Source organism: Furipterus horrens, unplaced genomic scaffold (genome assembly GCF_987537825.1).
Source record: "Furipterus horrens unplaced genomic scaffold, mFurHor1.1.pri manual_scaffold_1, whole genome shotgun sequence".
In the NCBI taxonomy this organism is placed as follows: Eukaryota; Metazoa; Chordata; class Mammalia; order Chiroptera; family Furipteridae; genus Furipterus; species Furipterus horrens.
This window is the reverse complement of record NW_028327171.1, coordinates 13,471,447-13,496,776: the sequence shown is the minus strand read 5'-3', so window position 1 is coordinate 13,496,776 and position 25,330 is coordinate 13,471,447. Positions and strand designations below refer to the sequence as shown.

Sequence of the window (25,330 nt, the reverse complement as noted above, 5' to 3'; positions counted from 1 at the left end):
CAATATTTTTTAAAAAATTCAAACTTAAATGCAATAAAACCACGATGAACAAAACAAAAACGTCAGCGTTTTTGGAGTGCCATGTTGCGCCACACCAGAATCCGAGGCAAAAAGAAAAATATGCTCTGCTAGCTTTAATAGAACAAACTCATAGAAATATTTTCAAAATCTACTTTTTTGCTTATTTCATTTTCAATTGAGAGAATTGTCTAGTTCGACCATTTCTCTGTTCAAGGGGTAGGTAATCTTGAATAATTTTGAGTTAGCTTAAGCTGATGTAAAATTATAGTAAATAACTTTTAGTTATAATAAGTTATTTAAACTTAAAATAACATTGTAAATTTTAATATACCTACTTTCCAATTTTCCAGTATTTTTTCAACTACTTTAATGTTTCAGCAAAATTGACCATTTAAAAAATATATAATATCATGTAACAGGGACGCACAATTTCCCCCGGTGCCTCATGCTTCATGAAGGCTCAGCAGCTCGCCACTGCCTTTTCACTGCCTTGTCCAGAATTTTATATTCGTTAACTGTTCTTTTCACTAACGTCCCTTTGTCAAGATAGCTGATGTGATTTTTCTCTCTTAAATGGATCCTGAATGATGCAACCTCCAAGTAAGAAATGACTTCTTCCTGTTCTTTTTCCTGCTCTTGAGCACTTTTCCACGTTTGTACTTCGCTCATTTTCTGTATCACATGAAATACAGTGCTCCCTCCCCCACACATACATTCATCTCTTCCCGTGCAAATCCAATCCATTGTTCAAGATCCATGTCACGTGCCACGAAGCCATTCTTCATCCTCCACAAAATGAACGTGTTCTCTCATCTCACTGGATCTTAGAGCCATTTCGGCATTTGGGCCATCAGCTTCTGCCTGCTGTGTTGTTGTTTGTGCATATCTCTTATTTCTCCCCCACCGCACACCTGCATTTTAAATGTTTGAGGGTCAGGGACTGGTTCTTGGTCTTATTCATCTTTGAGCTTTGGAGCACAATGCACAGAGAGAATGAGAGACCCAGCTGGGTCATGGAGAGCTGGCCTTTTGCATAGAGGCAGAAGGCAACACTATTAGATGTTTAAATTATTTTTCTCACATTCCCAATGCTCTAAAAGCTTTCTTCCTTTTTTTTTTTTTTTTTTTCCTATCTCTGCCTTGGTACACAATTTTGATTCTTGATGGGGTAATTAACTCCTCTTTCTTGCTTAGCCTTCTGAGCACAGGATGCCATTTAAAATAATCATAAGCGATCTCTTCCCTGAGTTAGAAAGAGAGTGATTTTCAGGAAGCAGAAGGTCCTTGTGAGACATTTGTCGGTGGGAGCCCAACAGTCCTGACATGAATGGCTTTCCCTTACAGAAGAGAAGGGATGTTGGCAGGATTTATTAATGAAGGGGCCGAGGTATTTGGGACCAGTGGGGATATCTACTTACTTTTATAGCAATAAAAACACGTCCCACAAAATGGAAATATTAGGAACAGCCTGTCCCTAGCCCCCCCACAGGCCTCAACTTTGTTCCTTTGGAAAAGTCCAAGCCCACTGAGACTGGAGGTATTTTCTCAGAAGTTTATTTATTTATACAGTGTAAAGATGATATCTTCAAGCTGGAGACCAACTGATTTCAGACTACAAAGAGAATTTTCCAAAAACAAATCCACAAGGTCAAGTTCCAGCGTCACAGAAGGAGTAATTCAGGCACACTTGGCCAATGACAACAGACATGGCAGATTACGTTTCTGCTGTGGAAACGGAATTTGTGCTGCTAGACCTCAGGTCGTTCTGGAACCTCCAGTGCAGTCTGAGAGCTGAGAGCTTTCCTTGAGCAGCTTGCATTTTATCACCCCGGCAACCAACCCACCTTAAACTCATTGTCCCCAAATGGCAGAGGGAAGGAACAGAGTAATGCGGATTATAGACGAGATTTTTACACCTTGGTGCCTTTATGTGCCTCCTGCTATGCGTTACTTCTAAAGACGAGGGCCAGGGCTGATTGAATTCTCAACCTAGCGGCAGCAGCATTATCTATTGCAGAACGGATGAAAGACCCAAAGTATAACAGCGATTCCTGGTCAGTTAAGTGCCACTTCAGAAGATTGGTGGAATTTTCTTTTTCAGTCAAACACATTAACTCTCCTGGATCACTGGGATGCTCTTTGCAGGAAACTGATGCCTGTAAAGGAGGCTTGATATGCACCTAGAGACACTCGAAGGAAATAAATCTTTATTTATAGTAGATTTCCATATTATTTTACTTTTTCATCCAGCCATTCATTCATCCATGCATTCATCCATGCATTCATCCATCCAAGCACTTACTGAGGACATGCCATGTGCTAACACCATGCTACGGGGCTGGTATGTAGCATAAATAGGACATACATGATCTCTGCCCAAGGACTAGCATTGCCTCTCCAAACATGCAACCCTAGTGTACTTTCCATATTCCCAGATGTTTGGAAAGCTCAGAACCTTTAGCTATCCTCCGTGAGCTACATCAAACAATTGGAAATTTGGACCTGAGAGTGTCTCACAAATATTAAAGTATTCTAAGTGGCTCCTTATCTGTAAACCAAAAATCAAAACCAGTGGTTTCAATCAGGGGTGATTTTGCCCTCCGGGGGACATTTTCCATTGTACAGACATTCTCAATTGTTGGGACCGCTGAGCAGGTGTTAGCACCCAGTAGACAGATGGGCTTACCAGAGATGCTGTTAAACATGTTACAAGACAGTGCTTCCAACAAGGAATTATAGCCCAAATTTTAGTAGTGTTGTTTGAGAAACCTTGTTTTAAAGCATTATGGCCATAATTATTAATTTTTTCCTATTTTTAAATCAAGGTGGATAACTTATTTTGAAAACCTGGGTGATACTTGCTGCATTCACAACTTACATTTCACATTAACAATGATGAGCCAGCCATAACTGGAATTTAGTCCTGCCTGACTCCAGTGTGTGAGCAGGCCACCCCTTTTGATCTTCACCTTCCTGCTTCTAATGCCTTAGCAGAAATCCTGTGCTTCTGCCCCAGTCACCTCTCTGCTTATTTCTCAGAAAGATTCAGGGACTTTAGTTTCCCTACTTTAGTGATACAGAATCTGAAAGCAAAGGGAAGGCTTCCTCAAGGTCACCCAGGGGGGCTTGCAGAGCAGCTTTCTGCTTCCCTTCCACTGGCTAATTATTCACTGGCCCCTGCAGGGGAAATGCACAATCTTAATCAGAAAAGACCATTGCCCGCAGCCCACTAAGTATGTGAAGGTTAAGTTTAGTCAGGCAGGTGATTTATACTTGCTTATTTCCTTTAAAACCTCTATGGAGAATTGAGAGCTTTCAGCTGGAATGATAAGGAAGGAAATCCAATATTTTTAAAGCTCTGTTGTTGTTATTCTTCTCCAAGTATGAAAATATTATTTGCTTAAAAAAAATCTGTGTTCCCTGGGGAGGCTTGGATGAGAATAAATATTTGTGAAGTCATTAACTCATCGCAATTTGATCAAACAGAAGAGTCTGACATTGAATCTATTAGGAATCTCTTGATAGTCGAATGATCCATCCCAACCAAAGAAACTGGACTACAAAAACAAGGTGAAGAAATCTAATGAAGAGTGTCATAGATTGACTGTGATGGAGTTTCTAAAAAAATGACGCGAAAGGACTTGGTTTTGATTAAAACTATCCTAAATTAGGGTGACAATTTTTATAAAAGTAATGGAATCTCCAGCTTAGTCAAGCCAGTCATTTTCTTTTCATGCTCAGGGGTGGGAGGTGGGAGGGAGGTTACAATTCACAGTATATATAGACCAGGAAGCATCCTCCCTCTCTCTTTTCCTCTTTTCTCACCTTCCTTTCTTCTGATTTTCCTTTTTTACTTTCTTTATTTTTGTGACCATCACAATTCAGACAATACCTGGTGTCAAAGACATACAGAGTAGTCAACCTTTCCTAAAGCCTTACTGACTCTTCAAAACTCGACCCAGGGAGCAGTAGCTTTGGTGTTAGCGACCCCACTGAGAAGGGGACTCGGAGGAGGTTCCCTGCTGGGCAGCACCATCTGTGTTGCTTAGGACAAAACACTTGGAACGCTTACAGTAAAAGGGGCATTGCAGGCCAGTTTAAAATTCAGTAGCTTCGTGTCTGGCGACCTTCGCCGTCTCCTCTTCTTCCTCCCTTCAGTGCCCCTTTGGCATCTAGGACCGATTTGTATTCTCATCAGGGGAACCTGGATCAGAATGGAATGATCGCCAGTTTTTCTTTACATAACTTAAAATGTAAATGGCTTTTTAGTGGTGAATAAATTTGATTTAGTGGTAAATAAATTTGATTAGTGTTAAATACATTTCTTTTTTCTGAGTTATGGAAATCTGAGCGCCTAGTTTCATGACAAAACAATGCAGCAACCAAGTGTGCTTCTTAATTATCCTCTTATCTGAATGTTTTCTGCCATTATTATTATTAATTAAAAACGACATATTTAGTAACCCAAATATATGCCTTTTAAACATGGCTCTCCTAAAAGCCACATAACTTAATGAAGCATTTTCTTCTTTTGGTGGAAACCAGTGTGGCCTCGGCGCAACTCATAATTGCATTCTGTTAAAAGGCGTGACTTTGTGTATTAGAATAGAACTTAACCCAGTTTAATACGCCAACACAATGAGATATACCTGGTGATTCAACAATCTGACTCAAAGAAAAGAAAGGTAAGTGGGCTTCTGCCATTCCAGGAGGCAGTTCTGTGTGTCTTTGAAATAAGCTGGAATTAACTATTGTAACCCAATGTTTATCTGTCTGCACCTGGTTTTAATAAGTCTATGAATTATAGATTCAGAGCTCAAAAAACAGAGCAAAAGCTCTGAAATCTCAGAAGGCGTGGCAACAATCGTCACAGCTGAGGCTGAGATATACTAAGTTGCATGTATATTTACATAAAGTTTTCTTTTCTTTCTTTCTTTATTATTTATTTATTTTAAAAGGAGAAGGCTCCAGTTTTTACCACGTTCTCAAGCCCATGACCTCAAAGAAATTAAAAGTGACCTCTGGACACCTGTGTGATAACTGATACTTGCTGTACTAATGAACATACCTGGAATATAGTACGTACTCAATGAATATTTGTTAAATGAAGAAACAAATCACATTGTTGGAAACAAGGACATAGTGACTCCCAAACCAGTAAAGAGTCATTGGTAACAAAGGACAAATGTAATTAAAGGGTCTTAAGGGCAAATGTAATTAAAGGATCTCTGAGAAGGGAGTAGACAGCATTAGCATATTCACAAATCACAATGGGGCATTTAGATGAACGCAGTTAGATTGTAACTCTGGAGTATCCGGTCATGGAGAAACGGGGAAGAAGGAGAGGGGAGGGGAAACTAGTTGCATTAGGGCGGGGAAGCTAATCGCTCTCACTTTAGGGTGGCAATTTCAGGGTGGGGAAGCCAAGACTATAAAACCAGGTTCCTTTGTCTATTTGGCGCGCACATTCTCCTGGCTGTGAGGGTGCGCCTGGCTCTGCAGACTCGTGAATAAACGCCTCGCTTTACTGCTCAAGTCCTGTGTCCCAGTTTTTATTGTGAGTGTTTCTCACAACATGAAAGCATTGTAAGATCTGTGTTCTAGTAAATAACTAAAAAAGACCAAATTTTACTTAATAAGAATTAAATGTTGTTCATTTAAAAAAAACAATCCACCTGTTGATCTAAATCTGATTAGAGTTAATTAAGCAGAATATTCACATGGCTAGAAACTATAATTTTGCAAACATTTGGCTGATTAGCAGTTTCTCTACTTACAGTTTCATCCTTTGGTTCATGTTGCCTAAGATCTGTGTCTTGTAAAAGCTTCTCATTTGTCAATTTGCTGCAAGTCTGGACCAGACTAGGCAGTTTACATAGCCCTTCCTCTTCCAGTTGCCCCACCATGCCCAGTGCCTCCTTGTGGCAAACCTTTTGAAATTTCACTTATTCATTTATTTATTAATTTATTGTCTACATGTGTTTCAAAAAGAATGTAATAATCCCTGTGCTATTCAAAGGTTTGGAAAATGTTATAAAAGTTTTATTTTCTCCAACCTCCACACTCACTTCTTTTCCTATTCCCATATGGCTTTCAGGGCCACAATTTTGGGCAAAAGAACGGGTGTTTAGTGTTAGTTATAAACTTTTAATATTTAGGAAATTGAGAATGCCAAGGAATATGGTATATCTGTATTAAAGCATTTAAAAATCAAATAATAAAAAATAATAATAATAAAATAAAAATAAAATAATAGTATAGATAATAAAAAACTAATAATATAAATTAAAAAGTAAATGTTAAAGTACTTTATACAAATTATTTAACATTATTGCTATGTTATACAGCTGGCAAACATTAATGCAAATTCAAAATTAGTGAATTGAAGGGGAAGTAAGGAGTGACTAAAAATAAGCAAATTGGTCAGAAGTGAATTACAAAGACCATGTAAAAAGTATAGGAGCCCCAAGATATCCACTTCCTTTCATTTTTGGCCAAATTCGCCCACCCCCACCCCCCGTAACACTGCTAATAAAATTCATGTTAAAAATGACTTTAACTTTTCTTTCCCAGTCTCTGGGTTATCTGGCAAATTGTGTTGTTCTTGATGACTTGCTTCTTTCTTAGTTTATGTTTTGTCATTTGAATCTAAATTGATTTAAATTGTGATACCTTGAGGTTTTCATTGGCAATAGTTACTGAGTCGGCTTGAGAGCATTTAACTTTTTATAAATAATGACAAGTGCCATAAGAATTATCTCAATAACCATTCAAGAAGAGGCAAGGTCACACTGACTCTGGACTTTTATATATGTATTTGCTAACTTCTTTTAAAAGTCTTGCACCATATACCCTGTTTCCCCGAAAATAAGACATCCCCCCAAACTAAGGCCGAGTGCAATTTTTTTCAGGCTTAGAAATATAAGGCCTCCCCTGAAAATAAGACCTAGCGCAGTCATTGCTACAGCTCCCCCCAAATTCTTGATGGAATTCAGAGTTTGGCTGCTTATGCTGATGTTTGTGATGGCATGGATTACAGTATATTAATAAATGTTGAGTTTTTGTTCAACAATAAATGTGAATTCTTGTTCATTGAAAAATAAGACATCCCCCGAAAATAAGACCTAGCGCATCTTTACGAGCAGAAATTAATATAAGACACTGTCTTATTTTCGGGGAAACACGGTAGTACTGGTTTTTAATCTTTTCTTTGGCGATAATTTTAGACTTACAAAAAGGTGCAAAAATAGAACAGAGGACTCCCTCTAACTTCCACTCAGCTTCCCTCATGTTAACCACTGACGTGTACTCATGGCTCACATCAAAACCAGGAATACAGTGCTGTTTCCAATGTAAAATGTGCCCTGGCTGATGGTGCCCTTGCTGTACTTGCGGTACTTCTCTCTCTCCTCTCACTAGATCTCCACTTCTCCACTCAGAAAAAGAAAAAAAGACAAAAAAGAGGACTCTCCTCATAACAGGCAGCGCTGGGGGATGGGCTCTTTTTCCAGGCCTCTGCTCTTCACTCTCTGCATTCTCCCTTCTCCATGGCGTTGGGCTCTTGACGCCCAGGTCAGCTTGTTAGCCCCGGGCTCAGGTTACTGCCCTGTTTCTGTGTTAATTGATGGGGGGGCGGGGGGAGGGCATCTGTAACATTGCCAAGAAGAAAAGTAAATAAATAAATAAATAAATAAATAAAAATATCTTAAAAACCTTTAAAAAAGAGAACTCTCAGAATCTTCTTATTAGGGGCCGATGTTAATAATATCCAAATCTCCATCTCATGCTGCTGCATACTATGTACTTAATACAAGGTGTTTCTCCTTTTTAGTTAATACTATTCCTTTACAATAAAAAATGAATATATATATGTGAGTATATATATATATATATATATATAAGATAGCTGAACATACGTTCAGTTTTTTTAGACATGTATTTTTAACGTGGTTTCAAACTCTAGCCTGTGGTTTGTTTTGGTGATTTTTCATAATATTTAGACATGGTGACTACATCTTAAAAAAACCGGATTTACTTGAAGGGTCCCATTTCCAGCTCATGGGTTCCTGTCAGGGTACTTCTTCAGCCTTGCTTTGCTGTGTGTGTGCCTGTGTGTGTGTGTGTGTGTGTGTGTGTGTGTGTGTGTGATATCGCACAGGGAGCTGTTGATTGGGATCAACGCCATTCATCTCAGCTGTCTCCCAAACCAATGGCAAACACAAGAGTGGCTTCGTGTTCTCCATGACAAGAGACAAATAAATCTCTCCTGAGAAGTTCTCCATTGTGGAGTACAAGAAAAATCCATTAGCAGTTTTGCGTTGACCTTTCTTCCTTACAGAGATTTGTTGGCAGCAAGTGCCTTGGTTTCCTTGATTGAAGAAATGAAGGAATAAGCCAACTGTAAGAAGTTCAAGGATCAATTTGCTATTCAGACTAGAAAAGATTTATTTTCAGGGCTCCCATGTGGCAGCTCTAAGATCTTTATACTTACCATGCCACCCCCTTCTTACTCAACAAAGAAATGGGGGGAACCCTGTGCGGGGGTTGTCCAGGTTGCTTAAATACCCATCAGGACCTCACTGCCAGCAAGATGATTAGAAATCGCTGGGTTGTGTGTGGTGGAGGCACCTTGAGCGTCTGGCCCATCAGAATTTAATCTAAAAGGACTTCACACTGGTAGTTAAGAACAGATAATTAATTCATTAACTTTTGCAATGTCTGCATTGCTTTTTGAAGACCCCACTCTGCCACAAGGAAAGAAAACACAAAGTCTAAGGAGGCCATTTGTGCCTGACAATCCTTCCTTTCGTCGACAGGAAACATCATTCTGGTGTGTGGGTAAGATCCAGTGTTTTTATCAGGCCAGGCCAGAGAGCCTCACCTGCTGGGTGGCCGGAGTAAATCCTTTCCAGTTCTTGGCTGGTCGGCAAGTCGAGAGCCGTCACCTCATTCCCTTTAAAACTTTGCCGCCTTGAACCAAGGATGATTTTGATTGTGTCATGTTATTTTATTTCCCTTACGTCAATCCAGTCATATATGAAAATTAAATAGATCTGTGTGTAGTGAACCAAGTACATTTGCCACACTTACCTGTAATCTTAGGACTTTTGAGGAAAGACTTAGAGAATGGCAGAGAGAAAAATATCATGCAAGAGACATTGGATTGTTCAGGAAATGTCTCCGTGGACTAGAGATCCATTACTGTCAAAATGGTTAAACCAGCAAAGGCAACATATATTAAGACAAGAATCAATTCCGTGTTTGAAAGCACAAGCAGCAGGGTGCTTTCTCATCCATTACTTCTTCCATCATAATATTTTCATCTTTTTGCCTCTGGGCATTAAAATGCAACTAATCCACCACTCACAAAACCCATTAGCATAAACAACACAAAATGAATGATCAGAGGACACATTGATAGCGTTTAAATTGGTTTATTAAAATGCAGATATAATGACAATGTTGGTGTTGCAGCAATTTGCATCATAATACACTGAACCATTTTTGGACTTTAATTCTGGTTTCTTTTATATATGGCTATTGTGTATGTGGGCATGTTTGTAAAATAAAACCATCTTTGTACTGTTCATATTTTATAATTTTGGTTTTGTTTATTTCTGCTTTTGCTTTTTTCTCCAAGTTTTCTGATGTCAGAAAATTGTCTACCTTTTGGGACAGGAAAAATAAAAAATTCTCTCTAGCTGTTCTTTGAATGAGAGAATTCTAATAGTTTCTTCTCTCCAAAAGCAGCCGCTGCCATGAAAATGATCACCCAACAGAGGCGTTAGGCAGTCTGCCGCTGCGGCTTCTCCTCCGTCCTCCCAGAGAGCTGCTGAGAACGCTCCCTTCCAGCCTTGACACCTGAAAAAAGGCAGAGTTAAGAATGTAAACACCTCTCAGCGATGCAGGGACAACCAAAGTGTCCTCCTGCCCATGTGCATGCACCTGCGGCTTTATTTTCACTGGGAAAACAAAATTCTTCCTCTAATCTTCTTCTGGAAAAAAGAGGGGAGAATACCATCATGATATGTGTTTCCCTTCCTATTTGTTTCCGAGTTTTTGCCTTTTAGACAATACCATTGTGAGAATCAGAAGGTTTTTTTATTTTTTTTTTATTTTTTAAATCCTTTTGGTAATTATCATTAGCAATTTTGAGTCCCAAGCTGTCTTCCATGGCCCTTTCAACAATTTCATGGCCTGCTGTACATCACAGTGAAAACTGGGAACATAAGTTCAGTCTCTTGACTCAACAAAATCGTATTTACATAGTTCACTCTCCTGGGGATGGTGTGGGGAACTTCACAGCATGAAGATGATGTAGGATAATTATTTCAGTCCCCTATCTTTGTGACCTATTGAGAGGTGACTTTCTATTATACTGTATCAGCACCTTGAAGTTAGCCTTCTTCTGACATAATTTGGAAGCGATACAAAGTGTATATATACAGCTTGGCTGTGGCGTTTAAGATGAAGTTGGCTTTGACGGTCCAACATTAACCCCTGTGGAAAGTACCACCCACCCTATCCCACATAGTAACTGGGAGAAAAACCAAATAATACCCCCTGGGCCCCTCTCCCACATGGCTTATCTTTCCTGGTGACATTACCCTAAATGCTGTTGGAAAGGTTCTCTGACCCCACCGGCGTGGGTTGAAGGATGCTCTGCACAAACCACTGGGCAGGGGCAGCAGCAGCTGGGAGCGACATGGAGGAGACAGGGCTGACTTTTGGTGGATCCAAGACTTCATGTTAAGGGGTGGTATCACAAACAAACAAACAAACAAACAAATAAATAAATCTCTGACCCTGGTTCCTGGCACAGAGCTCCTGAAAACTTTGTAATTTGCTATGTGATAAATAAGGACACATTCTGTTGTTTTGAGGTGACTCTGGGTGCACTTCTGGGTGGCTCTGGAATGGGGGCTGATCGCCACAAAGCCATGATAAGAAGCTTGGAATTTTCACTCCCCCCGTCTGTCCCACTGCCCCTTCTCCAGAGAGGGGAGAGAGCTGGAGACAGAGTTAGTATTTGATCATGCTTACCTGTGGGGCCCGCCATAAACTCCCAAGGCTACAGGGTTAGAGGAGCTTGCAGGTGGCAGAACACATCCACACCAGAAGTGTGATGCACCCCAACACCAGGAGGACAGAAGCTCCCACACTCTGGACCTTCCCAGACCTCTCCCTGTGTATCTCTTCACCTGGCTGTTCATCTGTATCCTTTATCATGTCCTTCACTAAGCTGGCAAATTTAAGTGTGTGCAGCCCTGAGTACTGCCAGCTGCTCTAGCAAATTTTTTGAACCCAAGGAAGGGGTCATTGGAACCTCTAATCTAGAAAGCCGGTCAGTCAGAAGCATGGTGATCATCTGGGCTTGCTGCTGGCCTCTGAAGAGTGTGTGTGTGCTTGGGGGGAGTGGGGAACCATCCTACGAACTGAGCTCTTCACCTGTGGGATCTGACACCATCTCCAGCAGTGTCAGAATTGAGCAAAACTGTAGGACCCCGCAGAGGAATGCATGGTATGGGGAAAATCTCCAACACATTTAGCACCCGGAAGTGTGAGAAGTGAGGTGTCCTGTGTGCGTAATAAAGGAGACTCACAGGAGAGAAACACACAGTGGAGAAGACCTGGTTTTTTCTTATGCAGGAGGAGGAAGACAGGCTTCTCCTATTTATAAGCCCTCCTGTGCAGCCTGAGGGACAAAACAAGTGGGCGTCCATGAGAGCTAGTGGGGGGACGAGCGAAGAAATGAGCGGAGTCCTGCTCATAGGCACTGTGAGCTGCAAGAAAGTCACCTCATGGAGTTGGACCTAAGTGTTCGGTTCAGTAAAATAAAGGAATCCATCTAAATGATCTGTAATGTCCCTTTACTTCTAATATATATTTTTTGATCTTACATATGCACCCCCATGTTCATTGCAGAATTATTTACAGGAGTTAAGATATGGAAGCAACCTAACTGTTCATCAGTAGACAAATGGATAAAGAAGACACGGTCCACATATATAAAGGAATAAAGGGTGAGTCAAGTGCTGAGTACGCAAAACACAGTTTACTTGTATTACCATTTATTAATTACTGTATTGCTTTCCATACGAACAGCTGTAAACTCACTTTTGCCACACCCTGTATTAGCCATAAAACAAGAATGAAATCTTACCAGTTGCGACTACCTGGGTGAACCTAGAGAGTACTATACTAAGTGGTAAGTCAGGCAGAGAAAGACAAATACCACACGATTTCACTTATGTGTGGAATCTAAAAAACAAAATAAACGAACAAGCAAAACAGGGAAAGACTCACAGATACAGAGAACACTTTTGATGGTGCTGGGTGGGAGGAGAGTGGAAGGGATGGGTGAAAAAGAAGGAATGAAGATATGCAAATTGCCAGGTACAAACATAGTCATGAGGATGTAAAGCACAGCATAGGGGCTATAGTCAGTAATATTGTCATAACTATGGACAGTGTCATATGGGTACTAGACTTATTGGGGTGATCACTTCATAAATTACATAAATGTCTAATATCTATGTTGGTATCTGAAACTAATATAATATTGTATGCCAACTATAACTGAAACATTAAAAAATATATTTTAAAATATTTTTTGATCTGAACCATTAGGGCAAAATTTTGGTAACTAGAGTGAGATAGGTAACTTGGGAACCTGAAGACTATTTCTCCATTCATGTTTCTAAGCCAGCCACACAGTCAAGTGTAATACACTCCTCTTCTCCTGAGGTCAAGATGCAAAATCCTCAGCCAGAAACAGTTTTAGAGATGCCCAGAAGGGTCCCTGGGCCAGGTCCTGCGTGCATGTCAGGGAGGCCTCAGAGAGGAGAGTGCTGAGTTCTCTGCTGAAAGTTCAGTGTTTTTAGATTATCTTTCTCCTTGAAGAAGAAGCTGTCTTCCACAGACGCAGGGCTTTTATGAGTAGCCTAAGCTTAAAATGATCCTGGAGAGACCAGATGTGTGATGATAAATATACACTGAAATTGGCAAGGTGTCCTTTCCAGGAACTCATTTTACTAGGCCCATTTATTGTAGATAATTTTGCTTCCTTCATTCCTGAGGCTTATTAAAAATTCTATACTCTATGTGCCTTGGTGGAATACTCCTGAGGTGCTTCTATTGCTCTGCGTTTGTCATTTTTCCTCTCTCCTATTCAGTACCTATATTTCATGCTGCAATTCACTAAAGCTTTTATCATAATTCCTAAGCAGAAGTAAAATTCTTCAGTAACAGGTGTAATTTTCATCAATTGATTGCTTTCCTATTCTCATTGTTGGCGCCCTATTGCTTGATGGGAAAAGGTTGCCGGCCATAGATAAAACTCTCTGGTTTGGAAGGATGAATAAAAATGATGAAGCAATTTAGGAGTTTGCTTTTTGCCACACGAGCTTATCAAAGGCTTATTTTATCTGCCAGGCCCTCTCAGCCCAATGTCCCCTTGTAACCACATGGAAGGCACTACCAAAGGGAACAGGACACAGGAAAAGACATTTATTTAGGTCCCACCAACTTCCTATGAAGAATATTTAAAACTATTTAGTTTATGAACTGGATCTTGAGAAAACAAGATACACAGCTCTGTTCATTCTCTATAGCTTCTATAGAGTATTTACATAAGTTACCCTCCCTTTTCTCCTCCTCCTCGATGTTTCTCTGCTACTTGCCAAAAGGTGGCAACACAAATTCATTCATTTAGTCAGCAGTCATTGAGCAATCATCCCATGTGAGGCTCTGTTCTAGTACTAAGAATTCACCAGTGAATGAGAAAGACAAAAAAAAAAAAAAAAAAAAAAAAAGAAAAGAAAAGAAAAGAAAACCCTGCCTTTATGGAATTTATATTGTAGTGAGCAGAAGGCAATAAGTGAATAAAAATAAGATGGCGCCAAGGAGAAAAATGATGGAAGGAAGGGGTGCAGGAAATGCTGGGGCCAGGGAAGGAGCTTGGTTTTAACCAGCAGGGTCAGGAAAAACATTATCAAACGACGACATTTAATCAATGACCTAAAGAAGGTATGGAGATAAGATGAATGGATAACCACGGGGCTGTCATTTTTGGCCTAAACAACTGGAAGACTGGACTTGCCATTTATTGAGAAGGGAAAAGCTAAAGAAGAAGCAAGACACCTAGAATTTGATGTTGAAGATGTTAAGTGTGTGAAACCTGTGAAATACAGGGTGGGGCAAAAGCAGGTTTACAGTTGTGAGTACACGAAACATAGTTTATTCTTGCATTATTATTTGTTGTTTATTGTATTATTTTCCATATGAACAACTGTAAAGCTGCTTTTGCTCCGCCCTGTATTTGAATGGAAATGTCAATGAGCAACAAGGAATCTGGAGCTCAGGAGGCAGGTCCATAATGGAAAATATAAACAGAGGTTGCCCTGCCGATGAGAATGAAGCCATATCCTTGTGTGCCTTAAGCAGACTTTCATTACTAGTTAATTATGCTAGGCAGACCAGGAAAGGAGAACGGCCATCACCTCTATTTATCGCAATAGAATACAGTATTCCCTCACTTATCACGGGTATTACGTTCTAGAGCCCCCCGTGAAGTAGGAACCTTACATTTATTCTACACTCTTAAACCTACGTAACTTTAACAACATACAGAATCCTGCGATAGAGCGGAAAACCCACGATAAATAATTAAATATAATATTTTTAAAAATCCCGCGATACAGCGAGGCCGCAATAAGTGAACCGCGATATAGTGAGGGACTACTGTGTATGTTTCCTAATGCTGTTGTGGTTTTAAAACATATTCACAAGTTCTTTGACATGCTTGTCATCAAGAGGTGGAGTGTATGCCCCCTTCTGATCTGAGAAGACCTTTGTGACTGTCTCCACATATTGGGTATGACAGAAGAGATGTCATGGAACTTCTGAAACTAGGGCCTAAAAAGTAAGTTCCAGCCCTCTCTTGTGGGACATTGACCCTTGGAACCCTGCCACCATGCTATGAGAAAGCCCAGGCCACATGAAAAAGCACACGTGGAGCGAAACTGAGGCTCCCCGTCAAACGCCCAAGCTGGCAACTGGCACCAGCCCGCCAGCCATGTGAATGTGCCATCTTGGAAGCAGGTCCTCCAGCCTTCAGCTGAGCTGCTCCCAGTTCTGTGTGGAGTAGACATAAGCCTTCCCTACTGAGCCTTACCCGAATTGCAGATTTGTGGCAAAATAAAAACTGTTAGGGTACAATCACTGTTGGGGTGGTAATGGTTACTTGGAGACTTAACTTGTAACATATTGAGTGGAATGTGGTGGGTTTATCTGTTGTTTGTTTGTTTTTACACCATGGTATTTCCCTGTCCTGGGATTATCTAAGCGCATACAGTAGGTACTCAATAACTATTTTAAATTAATGGATGACCCATGTGGTCATCTCACACACTGAAGGCAGGAAGTTTGCATTCACTAAAAAAGTCCGGAGTTTGGAGGAACAGTTCAGACAAGGAAAACTCTGTTCAGGGTGGTTTAAAATTATAATTTGCTGTAGAGTACATAAAGCAGGTTCTCCAAGAATATTCAGTTATCCAAGAAAACTTACTGACAATTACTTGCTTACTTTGAAGATTACTCTAAAACATTTTCAAAACCAACGCTGTTAGCAATGAGGCATTGCCTGCTAGTTAGCTTCAGAGCCTGTCATTTGCCTAAGAGGTGGGTGGAGAACACTTTTTATTGCTTTAACAGCCACTTGGAGCTTCATATTTTGATTTGATTTGCAAGTGTATTCCACAAGATAACGCAAGCAAAGGGGTTACAGAAGTTATTTGTGCTTCAGTTTCTCCTCTGTGCAGAAAATCACACTACTTTGGGGCCTTGTGTTTATGGATAGAGGAGAGGGAATGAAAGAGAAAGGGCTCAGGGACCTTTCAAGAGTCCGCTACAGAGAATTAGTCCTGAGCAACCTGCTTAATAGGAAAATGATGTGCGTGGTTTGGCCAAAATTTGTCTTTCGTTTCCACATGGGAATCAATGCACAGCGTTACCCAGGTCCCTCTTGGTCCTGTGGTACTTTGAGAAGGTGGATGGAGTGGGGACTTCTTCTTTTGAAATCTATTTGGTGTTATGAATAAAGGGAAAAGAATGAAAAATACCCTCTACTTCTTGGACACTCTCCTGGGCAGGTAACACCTCTATACCATTTACTACATATCAGACAATGTTCTAAACACTACATGTATTAACAAATTTAATCCTCATGACTGCAGTGTGAAGTACTACTATCTGATTTTACAAATGAAGAAAGCAAGGCCCCGCTGAGGAAAAGCCTGACTCAAAAGTCTGCGTTCTGGAAGCCGATACTAAACTGCCTCTTATTAAAAAACTAAACAGAACAAATATCTTGTGGTAAAAGATATTTGTTTAAACATTATTTATAATAGAGTAAAAAAAATTGTACATAGGACAATGGCACCTCAGTTCCCTTTAAAGCAGGCACCTTAGGACCTCACACAGTTCTCCTAAGTGCCATTAGCTGCCCCTTTATATTTTCCTGAATCTCACTGACAGTCTGAAATCACTTCCTTTTCAAAGGTGATTTTAGTTTTGGGAAAAGCCAGAAGTCACAGGGTGCCAAATCTGGACTGTAGGGAAGCTGAGTCACCTGGGTGATTTGATGTTTTGCTAAAAACCTCAGCATGAGACGTGATACATGAGCAGGTGCATTGTTGTAATGAAGCCGCCAATCACCAGTTGCCCATAGCTGTGGCCTTCTGAATCATTGAAATAGTTTTCATGGAGAAATTTTCAAGCTTAACACAAAATTTGATGCAGATTCATTGCTCTACTTGCTCAGTCATTTTGAATGTGATGGCCACACTGTACACCTGCTCACTCAGTGGCATCTACTGGCCCCCACTGACTAGTACAGTGAAGTCATCATTGTTCACACATGTGCATTCCAGTCTAGTCTCCTTGGCTGCCAGGTTACATCGATGTCATGCAAACCGTTCTTGTTATATTAACAATGGCTGGACTTTTTCCGGACAGACCTTGTATATACAAAAGCATTAACAATACATCTGTGGCAATGGCGGATTTATGAGTGAATCTTCTTTCCTGCTACATTCAGTATTTTCTGCATTTCTTAAAACATGTTATTAAAACAAATATAGGAATCTGAGTCTGCAACTCAGGGAAAAGGCCGAGGTTTGAGCTTTTGCTTTGCACAGTTACAACTAGTATTTTCCACGTGGCTGAGATTCCTCAGAGCTGGTGCGTAGAAGAGCAAGCTGAGGGCAGGACCTTAGGGTCCACTATCCAGAGCAGCAGTTCTTAAGACATTTCATGGCTTAGACAACCGTGGCGGGGTTGGGAGGGTATAGTATTGAATTAGGTCCAAGGTAGGACCCAGGAAATCGCATTTTTAGGGGTGGGGGCAGGGCTTGCAGGTGATTCTGATACAGGTGAATGACAGAGGCCTTTAGAAAACACAGATCTGTAGAACAGCGCCCCGTGGAGGACTCAGGTAGGAAGCAAAAGGCACGGTCATGGCCAGGAAGCCAAAGGACTTCGGAGGCAATACATGTAAAACGAATTAAAAGCACAATGTGTTATAATAAACAGTTGTCCTTCCTGGCTGCATATGAAAATCACCCAGGGGAGCTTTTAAAACAAATGAGGATGGGGATTTGCTAGTAATGGTGGTTAATCTCCCTCTTCAGCATTGCTAAGAGGAGGAGACACTGAGCCCGCAAATGAGTTGTAAGTAGAGGGAATAAACCGAACTAAAGTGCCGACAGTGCGCCCCCTACCGGTCTGCTGCAGCCACCACAAGCCAAGGCGTGTGGAACTCGGAGGCAAGGAGCCTGGAAATCCGGGAAGAGTGGAGCAGAGCAGGGCCCTTGGAGAAGCAGCAAACAAAACCACCCTTTAGAAAGAAAGGAAACAATGTGTATTTAAATCGTACCACGGAGAGGACTTAGTAGTTCAGAGCCCTGGCTATGAAGAAGGGGCTGGAGTGTGCAGGGTCAAGAGGTTCGGACTGGAGACGCAAGCTTCTGGAGGACAGTGGAGTCCACGGAGAAGACGAGGTGTCCTGGGAGATGGTCGTGAAGGAAAAAGAGAGCAAAGTGAAGGCTCCTCCGGAAAACAGGAGCAGGACACATCAACTCTTTTTTTCCTCTCCCTGTACCAAGCCCTCCATGAAAGACACTCCCAGAAGGGAGCAGAATGGAAAGAAGAACGTGTTTACGAAGCACCCTGCCCACGGAATGAACGGGAACAGAAAATAACTGGCCATTTCCAACAGACAAGGATGACAAAATGCCCCAAGTCATGAAAATAAGATTCTCTGCTGGCCAGGTCTCCTTCTATCCCCAACAGCCACAAAGTTGAAGAAGACTGGTAACACGACCTCAGTATTAATTTAAAATTCTCCAACATGCATCTGGGGATAGGGAAAATTCCCGGAATCAGAATTACAAAACTAAGCAGAGAAATCAAGGGGGGCGGGGGGACACAGGAGGAAACAAAAGGAGAGCTTATGGAACTCAGGGAATAGAAGAAAATCACACAACTGTATCAGCGATAAAGAACAATGATAAGATGCGCAAAGAGTTCAAATAAAAACTTAATTAAGGGTATTGAATAAAAGGAGGAAAACAGCCAAGAGAGTGAAAATGAAGCAAAAGAAAATAAAAAAGGATCAGAGAGGAGGTTGAAATGGAAATGAAGCAAAGGAGGATGAAAGTTCACATTATTCTGTCTCCGAAGAAGAAAATACAAATAATGGAACATAATATAAACTCTAAGAGAAAGTTCCAGAAATAAATGAACTGACTCTACACACTGAAAGAGCTCAGGAAAGGAGGGTGGTGCTTAGGGAAACTGACCACAAACAATTAACTCTGAAACATAACTTTGTAAAATGATTATACTTTAAAAATACAGGAAAAAATCTCAGATCCTCTAGGCTAAACAGACAAATAAACAAACAAACAACCAAAAAACAACTTGCGAAGGAAAGAGAATTAGATTGGCTTCAGATTTCTAAAAAATAACATACAAAGCAAGGAAACAGCACGGAGCAGCATTTTCAAGAAACTTAAAGATAAACAAGCTGCCTTCCTAGTTTCAGGTGATAGAATATCAGTGTTGAATTTGCCAGAACTACAAGAATTCTGTACACACGGGCTGTTAAAGGGGTTTCCTGGAGGGTGAGCTTCATTCAAACGAAAGATGTCTGGAAACAAAGGACCGACGGAGCAGTTCATTTCCCTTATTAGACTGTAGAGCTGAAACTAAAATAGAATAGGTTCCTGGGTTGAAAAAAAATAAGCAAACATTGATGTAGAGCAAATGCAACTTAAAAAAAATGGAAGAGAAAAGGGGGGAAGTAGAGTTAAGAACACTGCTGTGTAGGTGGGAAGTAGGAGTCAGTATCATTTAGAAAAGACAGACAAAGGTTAATTAAGGAAGAAGAAGTCAAGAGCATTACAAAAAGCATTAGTGCAGAAGTAACCACTAGAATGGAAATCCAAAGCTTCCTAAAACACACACACACACACACACACACACACACACACGTGCACACCAAGAGCCCTCCCCACAGAGACACAGTGAATGTAATACACTCGGTAATTACCACATGAGATATGACAGAACGGAGAGCAAGCGTAGCAGTCACATCATACGACTGAATGGACCTATTAAAAGACTTTCAAATTGGCTCAGAGAGCGAAAACCCAGCTCTGTGCTTAGACAAGAAAGACAAAAACTGAAAACAAAGCTGAAATTAAAAGGTGGACAAAGACTTATCAGGCAAACCGCAGACAGTAAGGGGTTGCAACGCTGAGAGCAAAGCAGACTTCAAGCCCAGAGCTAAAGACATAAACAGAAAATTCACAAAGGCATAAAATGGCCCTTGGACATATGAAAGAGTATCCAGCTTTACTCATAATAAGATAAATAAAAATTTATTATGGGTGCCATACCTCACCCATAAGATTGACCACACCAAACTCCCCACAAATCTCATTTCTTTGGCTTGGGCAACTACCACTATAATTCTATTTGATAACATGTTGGTTTTGTGTAAATTACCCATTGATTATTCCCCAGACCATCTGGAGAATCCTTTCCATATACCTCAATTTGAGAACCAAGATTATAAGGCATTAGCTTTTCATACTTCCAACATGTATATACTTTAAAATCGTTTTTTATTAACGATGAAAACTAAACCTCGCAGTTTTTGCAACTGAAGCCTGGGAGAAACCTCCTATATTTGGGAAAGTTGGATTTCATTTCATTAGTGTTATTGAAAACATAGTTTTATCCAGGCTAATTTTACTTTGTCAGGTACCTCTCTTTGGGCCAGGCAAAAGGGAGTTGCAGCTTACACATATAAACTGTCCCGTGTGACACACCTTCACAGAGCAGTCGAGTCTAATTGCCCTTACACAGGGTGGAGGACGATTTTGTTCTCATGAAGGTAGGATACGCCGAGACGCATTTTTATTGAGCCTGTTCATCGTGCACAGTGACGTGATCAAACTAGTTTGTTTCCTTTTCTGGGTTTCATGTTTTAGCTGAAAAGGTTGCAATGGAAAGCTAAAATGTGCTGGCCGATCCCCTCGTCCACTCCATACCAGGTACAACATGCAGACACAGCGGTCGGTGTGTTCTTAGACCTTTGGAATAGCAGTTGGATAGGCTCCCCCATTTAAAAATTATGTACACGTGACTTTGTTTTAAAATATATATAGAACAATGGTTCTCAAATGGGGGTGAGTTTACCTTCCTTAGAGACATTGGATCTGTCAATATCTGGAGACTTTTGATTATCATAACCAGGAGGTGTTACTGTCATTCAGAGGGTAAGAGGACAGAGATGTTGCTAAACATACTACAGTGCACAGGACAACATATCCCCCCCGCCCCCCAACAGGAAATTATTCCTCACAAACTAGGTCAGTAGTGCCAGGATTCAGAAATCTTGTTTTATAGAAAACTGGTTAGCAGCTGGTCTTAATTTTTAATTTCCCTGAAACTTTTCTCTATCTTACTTGGGACTGTTAGGGTTTACCTGAATGTGTGCCCCCCAAATTCCTCTGTTGAGATACTAATGCCCAATGTGATGGTATTAGGTGGGGGCTTTCGGGTGATTAGGTCATGGGGGTGGAATCCTCATTAAGGGGATCAGGGACTTATAAAAGAAGCTCCCGAGAGATCCCTCACCCTCCTACAACGTGGGTTCAAGAAGTCTGTGACCTGGAACAGCCTTACACAACCAAGCTGGCACCCTGATCTTGGGCATCCAGCCTCCAGAACTGTAAGAGGTAAGTTTATGTTGTTTAGAAGCTACCCAGTCTGTTAAAAATATGTAATTTGTGAAACGGACTAAGACATGGACAAACTTGAGGACCAAGATATGGCAGCAAAATGCTTTGGACCGAATAAAAATGGAGCTAGGTCTGTGTGGTACATTACTAGCACTGGGGGACATGCACCGGCCCCCAATTTTCCACCTCAACTTACAGCTAAGACGCGATAGGCGTGACTGTCCATATGAGAGCACATCAGGTTTCTTGCCAGTCTTCAGATGACTAAATAATCAGCAGGCTGTCACCAGGCAATCATTCACACTAGCACAATGGCGCTCCTCCAAGAATGTTTTTATTTACATGAAAACACCATTTTATACAAATTGAAGACAAATCTTAAAGGGTTTGTCCAGGCATGCTGTCCCCATTCCCTGATTATGCCCCTTTCCCTTTCATCTTTTGGTATCACAGATAAAATGTTTTATTTAGACTGGTTCAAGGAAATGAAAGCTGCCTCTTGTCCCCTTAAAACCACTCTGAATGTTTAATGTCCATCGTCATTCTTCAAAGAAAACTCTTGCCCAGGGTTATTTTATTTAATTTATTTATGTAATACAGTGTAGAAAGCTATCATGGTCATAAGCAATGACTGTACAATCATCCTGCAGAAATTTTTTGGGGAGAATTCTTGGTAATTTGAGACCAGCAGAGCAGTCCCTCCCCCCACCCCCACCAATAAAAGTGCTTACAAGGAACAGGGGTTCTTTTCTTTATCAAAGATCCAAAGATTCATGGACCAAAAAAATTTCAATTCTGAATGCCTAATGTGTGCACATAAAACAGGCACAAAGAAATAAATGTGTATCCTCATAATTCCTATATCACAAATAGAGCAGAAGCAGCAATCTGTACAGTAAAACGCAGTCATGGAAAAAATTCTCTAAGTCATTTGGAATACTTAAAAAATGTTTAACTCTAAAATGCATAGTGATCAGGAAAAGAATACTTAGGCAAGAGAAGCAGCTAAACTCCCACGTTCACATGAAGCATCCCCCATCGATTCTTAAAGCATATTTCAAGTAGGACTTAATTGGGTCACAAACCACAAGAATAATATACAACCAGCTAAGGGCTACGTGATAAATAATCAGGAGAGAATCTAATCATGCACTAGTCTGATACAGCTAAATTCTTTACAGTACACAAAACCCATTAATAATGTAGTGTAGAGACCAAAATGTAAAGAGAGAGAATACATTACTGATTTGTGTATTAATTCAAGTTCAGGCATCTACTTGTGTTACAGCACAGCTGTCAAAAGGCGATAATGAGTGAATAATAAAACAGAAGGGGTTGTTTCTTTCCACAATATTCTATAAATGAACACCGATGGGTAGTGAAGCAATGGTTTTGCTGTCCAACTTCAGAGGCTGCTGCGGCGGTTGGTCTAGTTCTGCATCTGCTCAAAGAACTTGTAGGTTGGGTTTTCATAGCCGTTCTGCTGCATCTTGGAGAGGTGGCGCTCCTCTGGGGTCACAGCAGCGTCAACCTGAAAAGTAAGCACGAGGAAAACTGAGTAAGAAAAAAAGAACAGCCTTTAAAGAGTGCACGTGGATAAACTGGAAGATGATAAGAAGTACAGTACTCTTCTTTTGCCAAGATTGCAGAACACCGACTATTCAGTTACTCAGATGCTCCATGTAGCCACCAGGTGGCGCTTCAAACCTTGAAGTGCTCATTGGTTTCCTCAACTGAACAGTAACTGGATGATGTATCTAGTGTGGAAAATTTATTTTTTTCCCTTCTCTGTTGGCTCAATAAAACACACACACACACACAAACAAACAAACAAACAAACCACGCACGATGGAAGACTGCTTTATTTGAAAGTGTGGTGGTAAACCAGAAAAAATATCCAAGAGTATCGGGAACAGAAATCCAGCAAAGTCTACTGGGACACGCAAATCTGGACTGTGTTACCTTCCCATGTTAAATTTGTCCTTGTTTTACTAAATTTAATATGTCTTTCAATTAAAATAACAATAGATGTACATCAAAGGGGTTCTCATTTGGCACAGAAGAAAAGGGAAAATATAGCAAGGAAATGCCGTTCTAGATTCGCAATTTTTTTTTAAAGTGAGCACTAAGGTACTACAGAAGTCTGTCCTGCTAAAGGTTTAAAAATAGACCCTCTGTTGATATGGTGCTTTATCTCTAAGATTAGGCTGGCAATTTGAAACTTGTCAAGCCCACCCCCCAACCTCCTCCCATCCCCAGCCTCATGTACCTGTGGGGAGTGGCTGTTCGGGTGTCTCTTTTATTAGCTGTCTCTCTCAAGAGTGTACAGGAAAGAGGAAGTACTTACTTCTTTGCTGAACGAATAAAAATTTACTTTTGTTATTTAAAAAAAAATTCTTTTCTGCAAAACCATTGGTAGATGAAGAAAAGCAACACAAATTTAATCAGAACGAAGAAGCATATTTTCCAAAGAAAAGTCAGAATTGTAGTGTACAGAAGATGGTTTCTCATTCAAAGTGATCTTTCTGTTCTGCACATGACAAAATTGGGCTCCCCATGTCAGGAGAATACTGCAGGCCTGCCCCCGACAGCTGAGTGCTGCCAAGCGACATTCAGCTCCTTCTGCAGCAACCTCCCCTCCCCTCCCCCCACGACTGACACATCCAACCTGCCATGGTTCTGACTCCACACTGCTTCCCAACGAAGGGAAAAGAGCAGAGTAGATGTGTTGGTGCTAAGACACCATGTCTAGGGATGGAGACTGGTATGACGCCGTGACAAAACCAGTCTAATGAATAACTTGGATGAAAAGACCGGTGCAGTCACTCCGGGAAGCAGTACAGAGGTTCCTCAATAAACTAAAAATAGAGTCATCCGAAGATCCAGCAACCCCACCTCTGTGTATTTATTGATAGGAAATGACTTCATAATGTCAAGAATGAGTCTGTATCCCTATGTTTATTGCAGCATAATTTACAATAGGGAAGACATGAAAACCAGTGTCCACTGACAGATGAATGAATAACAAAAATGGGGTACATACACACACACAATTACTCAACAGTGAAGAAGGAAATCTTATCCTTTGTGATAACATGGATGGACCTTGAGGGCATTATGTTAAATGAACTAAGAGAAAGATGAAAGCTGGATGATATCAATTATACGTGGAATGTAAAAAACAAACCCAAACTCAGCTACAGAGGACAGTTTGGTGGTTGCCAGAGACAAGAGGTTGAGGCTGAGTGAAATGGGTGAAGGATACAAACTTCCAGTTATAAAATAAGTCAAGTCATGGGGATGTATTGTACAACACGGTGACTAATACCAGGAACACTACACTGTATATTTGAAAGTTGCTAAGAGAGTAGGTCTTAAAAAGTTCTTATCACAAGGAACACACTTACAACTACACGAGGTGATGGATGTTGACAAAACTTGTGGCCATCATTTCACAACATATACATCTATCAAATCATGTTGTGTAAGTAAAACTAATACATTATATGTCCATTATGCCTCAGTAAAACTGAAGGAAGGATTTGTCAATATACGCTGGCTCTCCCATGGTCAGTCAGTATGACCCTCACAGGACGCTGTTCCAATGGACGCTCAGCATCCCTGGCCTAGTGGGAATGACCCCCCATGTTTTCCTGGCAGTGGCCATAGGTCATTCAAACGTGAGCCTCCCTTTGCTCTGTGCTACCTCTGAACTGAGATTTCAAAGAATGTCGAGGTTAAAAAGAACCCTTGCTGGGGAGATCCAGCCCAAAGCAGCTACATTCACGAGTGCAGAAAACCCATGATGCTGCTTGAATGTTGAGATGTTATGGCTGCATGTCCTCCAGGGGCCGCAGCAACCCACGCACTGGCCGACAGCTGTCATCTGCATTCATCACGCGCAGAGGGACACCTGGTGCTTCAACAGTTTATGTCCCCTTCAAAGCCCAAAGCCAAGCGCTTTAGAGGACCCTGCTAGAAATGCGAGGCTCAGAGGC

General features: G+C 40.9%; 1 protein-coding gene across 6 annotated transcripts in view; it reads right to left on the bottom strand.

The window, feature by feature from the left end:
- Positions 1–22,295: 22,295 nt before the first annotated feature.
- Positions 22,296–25,330, bottom strand: part of APP (amyloid beta precursor protein) — a 235,177-nt gene continuing 232,142 nt past the window's right edge. For all 6 annotated transcript variants that reach the window (XM_090272616.1, XM_090272635.1, XM_090272642.1 and 3 more), the window contains one exon: positions 22,296–22,863. In XM_090272616.1, coding sequence (XP_090128742.1) covers positions 22,762–22,863 — 102 coding nt within the window. In that variant the 3' untranslated portion in view covers positions 22,296–22,761. The remainder of the gene's footprint in view (positions 22,864–25,330) is intronic.